The following is a 14,183-nucleotide window of genomic DNA, read 5'->3' on the forward strand; positions in this document are numbered from 1 at the left end:
GTTCAGCACTCTACTAAGAACAGACAAGTGAGGATGAATGTTTGGTAGTATTCGTACCATGTTACTCGTCAGTATCTACTGTGCTCTACTGTGTTTCTGCACAATTTTTTTGTAGAAAAAGTGCCTTTTCAAAACAATGAACAAAGGGGACCCCTTTGGTGAGTCTGTTACGTCATCCCGGTACTCAGATACAGCAGTAAGTGGGACAGGGCCTATAAATCATAAAACCTGTTGACTAGTTTTCTTGCTATTTAATCATTACACAGAGGTTTTCTGTCAGGGGAAAAAAAATAAAACAGGAAATCGACAGTTTCCAACAACCACCCACCTGGAGAATTCAAATGTGTATCTAAAGCCACACCTGGAAGCTGATTATCAGTGTCCTGAGGGCAGTTCATGCCCGACTGCCCCTGACCTCTTTCCCTGGAGCTCCCCCCACCCTTCCCACAACCCAGGACCCCATTGCAGCATCCATTGTCAGTCTCTACCCCAGCAATACAGCAGGACCAGTCTGTAGCTCCCCAGAGCCCTGTCCTGGCCAGCCATGGACCCCAACGAGCCAAGACCACGCACAGGCCCATGTTCAGGCCCAGCCTCAGCCCGTCCCTGTCCTTGGGGAGGTGCCTGGTGCCCAGAGCTGGGGCTGCCCCCAGTCCCCATGGCTGCCCTGCCCCCAGCTGGGGCATGTACTGGGCCTGGCTGGGATGGAGGTGACTTTTTTATAGCAGCTCATATGCCAGTGAATTTCTTATTTGTGACTAAAACAGTGCTAACACACCAGTGTTTTGGGTGATGCTGAGCACTGCTTGCACAGCCTTTCTCTTGTTTCTCACACTGCTCACCCAGCAAGTAGGCTGAGGGTGGACAAGAGTCTGGGAGGGGAACGTGGCCAGGACAGATAGGCTGACGCAGATAGGCCCAAAAGGATATTACGTAACAAAGAACATCATGCTTAGCAATAAAAAGCAGGGATTTGGTCTTCAAAAGCAGCCATTGCCTGGAGACTGGCTGGGCATCGGTCTGCGTGGGGCAGGTAGGGTGCGATCAACCTTTGCATCTCTAGGTTTTTTTCCTCTTTCCATCACTTATTAAACTGTCTACCTTCACCCATGAGTCTTCTTGATTTTGCTTTTCCTGTTCTTTTCCTCCATCCCACTGTGGGGATATGGGGAGTTAGCGAGCACCTGTGTGGGCACTTAGCTGTCGGACTGGGTCAACCCACTACAGGGCGATGGGATGGGCCCTGGCTGGCGAGGACCCTGCCCTGCCAGACCCCAGAGGAGCTCCCATGGCACCCAGGGAGCCACCAACCCACACTGTGGCCTGGTACTGGTTCTGTGTCGCATGTTGCAGCTCTGTAGCTGGAAACACAGGTCCCCACGCAAAGCCGTGCATACAGCTGTTTCACTGTTTTTAGAGATACTTAATTGTACTGCTCTTACCATTACTCCTGCTTACTTCTTTCTACTATGTTAAGTGAAGCATTAAAAAATCAATTGTTCTTTCACAAAAATGCAGATGTTTTAACTTGCTTGATCTTTAGAAGATGTTTAACATGTTTTATTTCAGAGATGTTTCTCTGATGTTATTGCCATTTGTATACTGAATCAATGTAGTGTGTCTATGTACCAATGCAGTGTGCACAGAGTAGATGACCTACAAGTCATACAGTTATCTTTAGTTGTAATCACCTTACCCATAACTTTAAAACTGCTTGTAAAAGGATCTGGTACAATTTCTACTCTTTTTCTATTTCATTGTGTGTAAAAGATGATATGAATGTAAATACAGCTGCTAAGTTTCGTAAGAATGGAAAACATAGTTACCCATGGGTAAAAATAAAGAAAATTGTGGAAAAAATGTGGATATTATAATATGAAAGAAATTACTATGGTAAGTAATGTTCTATTTATACTCCATTTCAACAATATCTCAGATGGTGTTTCCAAAAATGTAGAAGCTTCACCATAGAAGTAAATATCAAGAGAGGTGTGATTAACAGAGAATGGCCTTTCTGCATCCCTGAAGTAGCTTATCTGACTGTATTTAAGAAATTTACAGATTTCATTTACAGATGGATATATTGGAATTGTGACACGTGAAAAACCATAGAACAAATAGAAATTATTCTTGTCACTGTTAATATACAAGCAGTATTTTATTACATTCTAAAAGCATCTAATAAACTTCTGTCAATTTTCAGATCTTTAAAAGGTTCTGAATTCATATCCTAGGAGAAATTGGGGAGACAGTATTCACAATTGTCATTCAAAACTAAACCATTTTTTATGTCATTGAAAATTTCCAGAAAAATGAAATGTTTTATTTTTATGGAACACGGGCTATAGGTATGGGAGGATTGTACTGTTTGATTTTTTTATGTCTTCCTCGTAGTTCAATATGGTTCTTAGTTTCAAGTCTTCCAGTAGCCATATCTTTGGAGCTGTTGTGTTACCCTTAATTACAAAAATGTCTTTTTCAACCTGATTAAATAAATAGCACTGATGTGCTTTACATGAAGGCAGCTAGGCAATCACTGCATGTGCTGTTTATCATTTTAAGAAAAGGAATAAATACAAGAATAATATGAAAGTCATAGAAATAGTTCCATCTTTGAAAAACCCTACAGAGAACATAAGCTTGCATAGCGTAATTGGCACATGAGCAAGTGCTTTGAATGTTAGAGAATACTGCTAGGTAACTTCCAAATACTTGTATTTGTAGTTTACTTTATATATATTATCAGTGTAGCATATTAGGAAAGAAGTGATAATGAGTTGGAGGGCATAGACTTGACCACAAATGCTTTTGGTGAATTTTCTAACTCTACACACAAGCCTTTATTTATTTTGTTCACATATTTGCTAGGATCTGACATGAGACATGGATTAGTGATGGTTTTGTCAGTGTTAGGTTGATGGTTGGACTCGGTGACCTGAAAGGTCCTTTCCAACCTGGAAAATTCTATGATTCTACATGTTTGTGTCAAAATGAGTTTAACTTTACTGTTTTCTTTCTATTTTAAATCATAACTTTTTAAAGAGAAATCGATGATTAACGCACATATCTAACGCTAAGTATATTTGGAATATGAGCCTGAACTGATGCTGAGATCGCTTGGTCTGGCTACGTAAAACTAGATTTTACTAGTTTATTTATTTTCGTAAAGCCACTTTAATGCCAGTTGTTAAAACATGAGATAATTAGGAGAAACTGACACTGAGGAAAAAGTACTTCTACAACACTTAGCACTTTCATAACTGTACATACTTATTTCAGTCTCTCATTATGGACTTAAAATTGTAACTTCAGGTTCCTATTTTTCTATCTTTGTTCATTTTTATTGTCTCTGTGATCTGCTCAGTGTTATTGGTGAGTATATGAATGTGTTATTTTACAATCTTTATGGAAGGATTAATATAGCCAAATACCTACAAACCTAAGTATTGAATACAATGCACATAATGCATTGAGTTAGCTAAGGAGTTGGTCTTCCAATAATAATAACATTCAGCTCCTGTTGGTCACAAATTCATATATTAGACAAACAAGAATTAAAGTGGAAGCTCAGTGGATGCTAACTGGTACTTTCATGTATCTTGACACTATTTTTGACACCTTGTCAGAACTGAATTCATATGAATGAAAGTACGTCTCCTTAGGTGACCCATTCTAAATATACCTTTTTTGAAACATTTTGTCAAATGCTTACTAAAAAATAATTATTTTGTCATGCAAAAATAATCTCAACAAATTGCAATGTAAAGAATACCTACAGGAACAATTCCAAGGGGGGATAATGAGAAAAACTTTTTTATTGCCTAAGGAGTATATTTCAGTATCTCATTTATCTTAGTTACCTATGATTAAATGATTGTGTTAAATGTGTGATGATGGATAAGCCTGCCATAAACTGAAACATCCTCTAAAGCAAATGAAGGATATTGCGCTTTTTGTGAACTTTTGGAATTCTTTCCAGCTTTTCTCTTGACGAGAAGTATGTGATCATTGTGACTTTTTTTTTTTAAAAAGCAATGCAGTCTATAACAGTAACATTTTAAACTTAAGACATACTATGGTAGTTTTGAGAAAACTGTAAATAATGTCAGCTGCCTGTTTGGTTACCAGTATCCCTTTGTAGTATGTTTGTTTCCCCTCCTCCTTAAAATCCCTCTCAACATGTCATTCGTGTTCTCCTGATGACCTTGCACACTGTGGTATTCAGTCTGTTTCACTCTTGGCTTTACGGTAGCCTGTCTCTGACATACACAGTAAAAGAAAATCTTGGCTTATATAGGTGCTGACAGTTACCATCATCACTGGCTATCTCTGCTGAAAACCTCGTAAGAGGTTACAGAGAGTCCAAGGATAAAAGAGAAGCACAAGATAATGGGCAGAAGGCTGAAGTACTCAGAGTGAATTTAATGGCACAGCAGTGTCACCATTGTCCAGAGTAGTATTGTTAATAGCAGCAAAGAACCCCAACAGTTTAAATTAATCTTCGGGAATCAAAACAAATGAAAAGAGCAAATGAAAGTTTAGTCACGTCTCAACAGCTTTTAGGTTACAGCCTATGTCACTAAAATCAGTTTCATAAACGGCAGGTTAAGTCGGTGCTTATGCTTTTATATCTTGTCTAGCCACTAACAGGAATGAAGGATTCTCCTGCTTTTAACAGAGATTGAAAAGAATCTTTCCCTTCGAGAAATTCAAGACCAAATAATGACCTAACCACCATTCTAGGCTGTAAACCTATTTTGCGAGAAGCATGAAGATCCCTTTTGAGGATCAACAGTAATGGCCCAAAAGCTGTATTATTTAATTATTTTCTTTTCAAAACCGCCACCAAAAGTAAAAAATATTTCCCTGTAAATAAGATTAAGCAAAGACCTGCTGTACTTGCTCTATGGGAGCATGTTTAAATGTATAATATTGCTTTATGAATCAGCTTTATAATTCCTCACTTTCAGTTATTTCTAAACTTGCGTTATTGCCTACTTGTAGCAATAATTACAAAGCAAAACTCAAATAAAATATTGAATGAACCTTACTAGAAGCAAAAAGTAATAGAAATCTAAAAATCAGAAATGTATGACTAAAAATTGTAACATTTTATTAAGTGATGGGAGGACAAGTATAATATCTAAAATTGCTTTAAATTAATTTTCTAAACCAGCTAACATTAGATTTAAATTTGACAATGTTCCTTTAAAGCAGCACCAAGTACTTTTAAAGTTAGCTATAAGCAATGTTTTGACCTTTAATTTATGATGAGAAATCGCTTATAATAAAACAGAAGGAGAAAGTATATAACATGCTTTTACATATTCTACTGCATGCATTGTGTTCAGGTGATGTTTTTCATTTGATTGTTAAAATATAAAACCTTTCAAATGGAGACCCCTAGAATATGAATCCCTTTATATCCTGAAAAGATGTGGTGATACATCTGTCTCTTCTAGTGGTGTTCAGTCCCATTTGCAATAGGGGATGCATCTCATCTAAATTTAGTCATCTTGAAGGTAAAGATCTAATCTGAAGTTAAAGATCTAATCTAAAGTTAAAGAAATGGGGAGAAAGCACTGCCTTTTTTCTTTTTTTTTCTTCTTTCGCAATATGTTGAAATTAAGATCAGATTATTAAGAATTAGATTGGGTTGTTAAGGTTAGATGCTTCTGATGGCTAAATTTAGATGGGATGCTTTCCACGTTAAGAAGAAAGAATCCAGGTGAATTCTGAAACACCGCTTTGGAACACACAGCTGTGAGGTCTACTCAGTAATCACGTTCATTAGTTTCAATTGGAGTGGACATAAGAGCATATAAGATTAGAAAGAATCGAACACCAAGTTCACATTACTCCTCCAACAGCACTCTGAAATAACATTTAATAGTCAGCAGAAGTCACATCAGTCTGCTCCTAAATGTTGTACTGGTTTGGATTGTCACCATTTAGTTACCATTTTACCTAATGGTTTAGAATTTATAAAGACCTGGAAATTCAATTGAAAAATAAATTTTAAAAAATCGTGTTGATCTTCGTGCAAAACATCAGTAACAAGATTGGTTGTTATAGATGAACTGTGTGCTGCTGTGGTGAATACAGAGAAAAAGAATCTGTTATTGAATGTCATAGGTTTTTTGTAGTTAAGTTTCATCCACAGAAGCCAGATGTTTTACAGCGAAATTTTGCTTTACCTAAAGTATTTAATTGTTCTGCTTTCGTTCTTTTGGGAGGGAGGCGGCAACACAACAAAGTTGCAATTTACGGTATCCAATTTGCTATTAGAGTCACCAAAACACTTATTTCCACGTGCTAAAAGCCTCAGATTTACAATTTAGTCAAATTCTTCATATATCTATGCAAGTATTCCTGTGCATTCACCAAGAGCTAGGATTTTGCTCTAAAATATGTAAGAAAAATAATGTGTATTCCCCTTGTATTTTTCTTATGTATAGGTTCTTCTTTTTTTTTTTTTTGAACTACATAGGCTAAGCACTGTTTTTAAAAGAAAAGAGATTATCACATTATATCATGAACTAGAATTTAGGCAAAAACTTTGAATATCATTCTAACTGTCAGATTTCAACAGATTGTCATGTCAACAAGATTAAGTAACGAAATCAAAAGAAAACAAAAAATATGTCTTTTCATATTCATTATTAAGCACCTTCTTAATTCAAATATTGCAGTCACATAATCCTTTTCAGTTTTTAGTATAAATGTTAAGATATTGGTACCCTAGTGTATGTAAACTCAAACCTGAATAAAGGAACACGTCTTTGTTGATTGTAAGATTATTTTTTTTTTAATTGAGACATAAAGCTGAATGACTCTGGGTTTGAGACTCTGGGTTCTCTGTGTTAGCATATTGGAAAATAAATATGCTGATGTAACTCACCGCAGAGATTACAAAGAGGTTTCCATCATAGTGTAGTAATAATGGGGGAAAAAAATCAGTGAAATTATTTAATACCTTTTTATTATAATAAGACTCCTGTAGGTGGTGTTTCTTTAAGAATTGAATGCTGTTTGTCAGTCTTTTCTAAATGCTTCTAAACGCTGGATATTAAATGTAGTAATGCGCCTTTATTCCAGTAGAATACTGATGGGTGAAATCTTTTTAGTTTTTTTCATCTGCACATGATTTTAGAGTAAAGAATGTATTGTTAATATTTTCTTTTGATGTTATAGGTAAGCACACTAGACTGGGTACGAGCTGAAAAAATCTATAACCTCTGTGAGGTTCTATTTAAAATTCACAAGGTAGGTTTCCTAATGATTACAATGATATTATGCAGTAAAGAAAGCTTGCTATTGCCTGTTAATGATAAACTCAAATTAATCTTAACTAGGATTAGCTAACATTCAAATGGTTCCTCTGTTAAAAAAACCATTTATAATTGCTAGTGCATTAGCTATGCAAGTCTAAGGGAATATGGCAAATGGATTAAGCTCCAAGTGAACAAGTTAGTAACATGCTGCCACATTAAAGAAAATGTTTGATACTAGAGCTGGTTGTATGAAGTACAGGTGAGATGCAGCTGAGCATAATGAAGCTGGATATTGCTTTTTTTCTTAGTGGTTCAGATTTTTAAGTGAATGGGATGAAGAATGCTTTTGGTGTAATTCTTGATCTGTATAAAGATACTTTTATTTAATTTCAGTTATGAGAAGTATAAAATTATGTCCTTTTTAGATCATCTGAATTTGCAAATATTGTAGTAGGCATTTGTGTACCATAGAATTCTTCATTTTTTTCCACCACCTAGAGACAGTGCCATGTTTTCTGTTTAGCTTGTCCCAAGCAAGAATTTGGGCAAAACCTTATCAGACTGTTTAAATAATTGATTTACAGAAGACATTTTCAAATAAGTTGCATCAAACAGATTAATTTGGTTCTCTACCAGCTAATTAAAAACTGCTTTGCAGGTGAGGTAAGGCTAGATGAGAGCCTACTTGGCCAAGAGCAGAAAAACAAACATATTATCAAGAAAAACAAAACAAAAATATAAGTCTTTTCAGATAAAATGCCAGTTCACTGAAAATATTAAAAATCAGCTTTAGTTCTCCCCAGTTGCTCTCCTTCTCACTGCTGTTCCTCCTTTGACCATGTACTAGTGTTACAGAGAAGGAAGGTTTTTGCTCTGTTACCTATACAGATCCTGATTTAGCATTGCACCAAAGGAGAACTGCTTAAGTTTTTTGGGTTTGGTTTGGTTTGGGTTGGGTTTTTTTTTCAGATGCAGTGCAGTTATTCAGGACAATTATCAGAAGGAAAAGTGAAAAAGAAAAAAATAATTACAGACCTGACAATAACACTCCATTCTCCTTTACTGCCCTGTTTAGCATAGAGGGCATTTCTGCTTAGCGCTGAATGACCAAATTCTTCAAAGAATGGGGTGGCAGGGAGTTTCCATGTCTTGATTGCTCAAACTACTTGTCCCAAACTGACTTTCAACAGCAAGTTCCTACACCAATTTTGTTAACTGTGATTTAAAAAAAAAAAAAAAAAAAAGAAATTGAAAATATGATGAAGTTACAACCAACAGAGGAAGGAGCACACCGAATTTGGTAGAAATCTGAAAAAATATCTCTCAAATATGAACTGACGTCTGCATTTTACAGAGGTGTCAGTCCCATTAACTGGCTTCTAAAGGAGCTTCTGCTGATGTCAGCTGGCAGTTTCGCAGCCCCTCACTGCTGTTTTTTCTCTGTTGTAAGCCTGCTGTCACTGGGCAGGGGAGGAACGTTCCCTTCTCTGGCAAAAGTGGGAAGAGGGAAGGGTCTTGGCTAGTGCCATGAAAATAGCAATCCTGGAGTCCAGGACTTGAGCTCAGCCCCAGAGTGCAGGATGCAGGAGCACAGACGTATTCTTGTTGGCATAGCATTATTTTAATGTGACCGTGTCTCCAGCTGGGTACACGTGGGCAACTTCAGGTCCTGCCCTTCATTGTGACAGCAGCAAAGAGCAGTGATTCTCTCCCAGATTATTTATTCAGTCTCCTTAATCTTTTTCAAAATATACTTTTTCCTGGTAAACAAGTCAGGCACCGATGAAATATATACTCATTATAGCTTTTGAAATGATTTTGCTGTGGTTTGGGTTTTGTTTTTGTTTTTTTTTTCTCCTTTAAATGTTACTACTGATTTGAAACTCAGGCCTTCTTTGAATACTCTGGTAATTTCAAGGGTAATCTATCCTTAAAGCAAGTTCTGTGATACTTTTTGATTAAGAAAGAAGAAGTGCAAAACCCAAGATTTGACTCTTTAATGTTCTTGACATTTTAATAAATGAATGCCTAATTGCCAGTCTTCATGAATGTATTAGCTAAAGTGCAAAAGCTGAAATTCAACACTTTAACCTCTTTTCTGTTGATTCTTTGGTATAAATGACAATAAGGCAAACTAAGCAAATCCAAAAAAGATGGGGAAAAATCTTAAGAGATTATGGTTTCTACATTGCAGACTGAAAAACTTTATCTTGTAAAAACTGCTTTTTGAGGAGGATTCTAACTAGTTAGTACTAGTGCAAAGCTGTGGTGGAGAGTGGAGTCTTCTCATGAAAGATGGATTTTAAGGCGAGGTGTGTTTGTTACCTAATTGTAAGCTTCTCACCTATGTTTATTATGATACAAGTTAATAATGAAAAATAAGAATCCAATATAGAAATTAAACAAAATTTTTGCTATGTTTTAGATTTGTGTGTGTATGTATACATACATATAAATACACACTTGCATACACAAGCATGCATATGCAAATATATTAATTAAAATTCATATATGTATCATGCACTTCCATATTCATGGACATTTAGTGGTAACAACCAGATGATTTAAAATGTGATCTCTTTTATCTCATGTGTTTCTTCTTATACCTTGCCTCATACTCCATATTTACTGAAACTGTACTAAAAACTTGTATTTTTCAGGGGCAAGAATATTAGATGCATTTTTAAAAGCCACCCATCTTTAAAACATTTTATTTTCTTTTATTGCCTGATATTTTCACACATCGCATTTTCACATGCGAAATAAAAATTTTTTATATAGTAGTCTATGAGCCAGGTTGAGCAGCGTTGAGTCTTGAAGCAGATGTAGATGTAATGCCTGTCACTCCATAGTTGTTGAACAGCAGATGATTGGCTGGTATTTTGTTCAGCTTTCTTTTCACTAATCCAAAGGAGCATCGTAAAATACCTTTGAACTTACTCAAGACTCTTCTCTCCTTGGGTAGCTGCAGGGCCATTTTTGACAACAAAGTGCCATGTACCCTGGTGGTATCATGTGCTGCTGCTGAGGTGCCCCACAAAACATCTGTAACTTAAAGAGACTAGACTTGGGTAAATTGCATAAGGTTAGATTTTCTAGCTCTGTGTTATTCAGTAATTCACCAGCACAAGCAAAATTTTCAGTTCCCGTCTGAGTGTTTTGATCCTGTTTGTGAGTAGGGGAGCAATCCACAGAGGAGGGTGTGCTAGCAGAGCGTTTGTTTCCTCTGTTTTTCATTACTAAAAAGTGGATCTTCACTGCTGTCCTGTGAGGGCCGTTGTGTGTGCATGCAGAACAGGAGAGACACAAGACCTTGAACATTTAAGTATTTATTTTACATGAACTGGAATATTTTACATTACATTTGGATGCTCAAATTCCAATTTTTTGTTTGTTTTCATGTGCATGGAGTTTCAACTATAGCTTCAATAGGCTATGATGGACTATTAGAGGTCCTGGAAAAATAAATTCTAAATCTTTATAAGGCATATTCTGACTACAAGATTCTAGGACTTGGGTACCACTGCAAAGCTGCATTCTGATCTTTTCAAAGCCACCTAAATCCAATCAAATATGACTGGTTTTACCTCAGATGTGCTTGACTAGAGTTAAGTCTCCTAAACCTAACCTGGAGTGCTAAAGAAAGAAATTTCTATTTGCAGGTGACTTTAGAAAATAAGAAATAACATTCTCTTTGCAAATTACTTTTTTTGTTCTTTCAGTCTTTTCTGCCCCATGCCATCATGGAAAAATGGAGATAGGAAAGGACCGTATCTGATAAACAGAAATTTTAAAAAATCTGTAATTTGTAAATTCAGTCAGTGAAAAAACGTAGATATATAAGTGGTAGCTTTTTTATTTAGTTTTCTTTTTCTCTATGCTAATCAATGAAGTCTTGAAAGATTAGGGAAGTTTCTTGTAAAAATTTGTTTCCATTTTCAAAACATTCTGTTACAGGGATATTTTTTATTATGAAGGACTAATGTGAAGTTTGTCTTCTTCGTCTTGAAGGTGATGGCAGGATCTCACTTCACTCCCCTTGTAGTTGCAGAGCAGCATTGGCAACTGTTAGGGGACATGTGAAAGCTCACATTATCATCTCCAGAATTAGCCCTCGGGTGCTTGATAAATTACTGCATTCCTTGGTGTTTGGTATAATAGAACCCGATTAGAACTGAGTAGTTACATTCACCTGTAAAGCTGGTACGCGGTTCTTGAATTGTATTCAAACAATTTAGGGATTTCCTTCCTTTTCACTGTAAACAATATATTGCTACAAACACCTTTTAAATTATGAATATATTTTTTAGGTAATTTTGACAGTCTTTTAGAACTGCAGAAGTAGCTCAGACTACATGATACAGGATAAAGTGAATAAGATGCAAAGAGAGAAGTTGTCTTTGAAATTATTACTTAATTCTCATAACATTTCTTCAAGGTAATTATTAGCGTAATGACATAATGTATCCAAGTACCCATCACTTACAGAAGACAATGTTGCTTTAACTGTTTGTTTTTGCTAGATGAAGAATCACATACTGAAACATGTCTTTCAGCTCTGGCTTGCTGATGATTGCTGGCTACAAGCAAACTTGTATTTAGGTATTCATCAGGACTTCGATCTTGAAGACCAGAGGCCATATTGTTTCAGTGTTATGGTTGGACATGGCAAGAGTCATTATTTCAATGTAGAGCTGGGCAGCGAGTTGGCAGTGTGGGAGAAATCGTTTCAAAGAGCAATTTTCTTGGAAGTTCAAAGAACAGGGGTAAGTAATTAATAATTTAAATCCTGGAGCTGATTCATCAGTAAAATAAGTATTATCAAGTCAGTTATTTTCTCGGATCAGAGGATGCACTTCCAGTTAAGTGATTTTAAATTTAAGATCAAGATTCATGGTATAGTTGTCTAAATGCGGGTGTCTGTTTGCATTGTGGTAGCTAAGCTCCTATTAGAATCAGTGAGTGGGGTACAAAGAATGATTGTGCTTGTCCTGAAGCAGATATTTTCTTCTAAAGGAGATATTTTGTGGTATGAATACAGAAAAAATAAATTGATTTTGATTTAAGTTGCAACTTAAAGCACCTCTATACTGTTATATAAACAAGTTCTTTCCTGAATATCTAGATCCATACTACTAAGTGAACTGTACCGATGGTATAGGAATGTATGGATTAAAAGTATAGGCCTTCTCCAATTAAAAACATATTTACACAGTTTAGCACAAATGTAGGCTTGATCTGGTACGTTCAGGCTTTCAGGGATCTCCTAAAGATGTTGACAATAGCGAGAGCACTGGATCACAGCATTGCGTTAGCACAGCTTGCAAGGAGCAGGAGTCCTAGCACAGGTGTTGAATCAGCTCTTCTAAATCTCCTAATCTGTGGGATTCTGATGAGGTTTGCAGGTGCTTGCTTAGAACTCTTCCAGTTGTCTCTTCATGCTGATGAGGTAACAAAAAAGATTTTGTAATGGTGATGCTGTTGCTCCTGCACCTCTGAGAAGGAATGCAGTTCAAAAAAAAAAAATTGATTCTTCCTGAAAAATTGCTGGGCATCAAGGAGGGATTAATAATTCGTAATGATTATGCATAAAGTATTTTCTCACATGAAACCTTCAAGAAATTATGATATGACTGTTCGACCAACCATTCAATGATCCTATTTATTATCAGTATCAAAAGCAGATAATATATAGTTTAAATTAACTATAAGGATGGAGATTAGCTGGTTCTGTAGCTGATTTGATTTCTGAAGTATTTATTGTTAAATCTCAAAACTTATTGTTCTTTTACAACCTAACAATCTTAAGGGACGATTCTTTGCTTGTGCAGTGATCTTTTGTCATTTGAATCGAGCAATCTTCTATACCGTTGTCGCACAAAAGACATTAGTATTTCTCCCTGCTGTGTTTTAACCTATCTGAAACCTCCAGGAGAGGCATTCAACTGAAATCCTGATTACAGTGCTTGTCTCCATATGTTGCATACATTCAGGTTTATTATAAACCACTATGTCAGTAGGATGCAAAGCTCTGCAGTCATTCTCCAGCAGTGAAAAATCTTTTGGCTCCACTATTTTCTTTCTTCCTTCAAAACATAAATGCTGCTTTGAACATCTTCCTTTTCAGAAGGCTGTCAAGAGCAGCATGAATGAGGTGCAACTTAACCTTATATAGATTATTTCAAGCCATAGAAAAAGAACTGGCATTTTTATATCCACAAAATTGAAGGTTGTCCATTAAAATTCTTCCCTTTGGAGGAGGACCATAATTGCAGGTGGAAATTCATTTTTATTCATAAATGATTGTGCAAGATTCATGACAGGTGTCATTTCAGCCGTTCTTACTTAAATGCAGTTTGGTTCTGTTTACTGAGGGTCATTAGGATCTTGTCTTTGACAAAGTTGTTGTTAACCTTAGCCTGTGCACATCCTTTATGTTTGATGTTTCTATAAGAATTCTATTTCTGAGAAGATTCTGTCCTTACACAGTTTATGAAAAGAAATGTTGAGGCGCAATAATATGTTCAAAGGTGCTTTTGAATTTTATACTGCCCATGTTGTGTGGGTTTTTTTACATTTCTTCTGAAAATGGCAGCAGTGTTAAATGACAGAAAGAATGCAAGGAAGAATGCAGGAAGAAATACCCCTCACAATATCGTTTCCCTTTCAGCTATCTTAAAGCCGTATTTCGATCTGCAAATGCTTACAAAAAGGAGTCAACTGAGAAACTGCAAAATTCAGTGATCCTGATGTAATGAATCTATTCACGAACAATTATAGCAAGCAAACTTATGTTAAATCCATGTGCTAGAAATATCCGTATTTTCTTTCTATAAAACACACAGGCAGTGAAGTCCTCTCAATCATAACTAGAAATTGAATCATCTCCCACAAGTCCCAACAAACCTC

At 36.1% G+C, this 14,183-nt stretch overlaps 1 protein-coding gene across 1 annotated transcript in view; it reads left to right on the plus strand.

Moving 5' to 3' along the window:
* SNTG2 (syntrophin gamma 2) overlaps positions 1–14,183 on the plus strand; it is a 277,686-nt gene that overhangs the window by 236,474 nt on the left and 27,029 nt on the right. The window contains exons 13-14 of the mRNA XM_063331136.1: positions 7,195–7,266; positions 11,831–12,040. Coding sequence (XP_063187206.1) covers positions 7,195–7,266; positions 11,831–12,040 — 282 coding nt within the window. The remainder of the gene's footprint in view (positions 1–7,194; positions 7,267–11,830; positions 12,041–14,183) is intronic.

Source organism: Chroicocephalus ridibundus, chromosome 3, assembly GCF_963924245.1.
Source record: "Chroicocephalus ridibundus chromosome 3, bChrRid1.1, whole genome shotgun sequence".
In the NCBI taxonomy this organism is placed as follows: domain Eukaryota; kingdom Metazoa; phylum Chordata; class Aves; order Charadriiformes; family Laridae; genus Chroicocephalus; species Chroicocephalus ridibundus.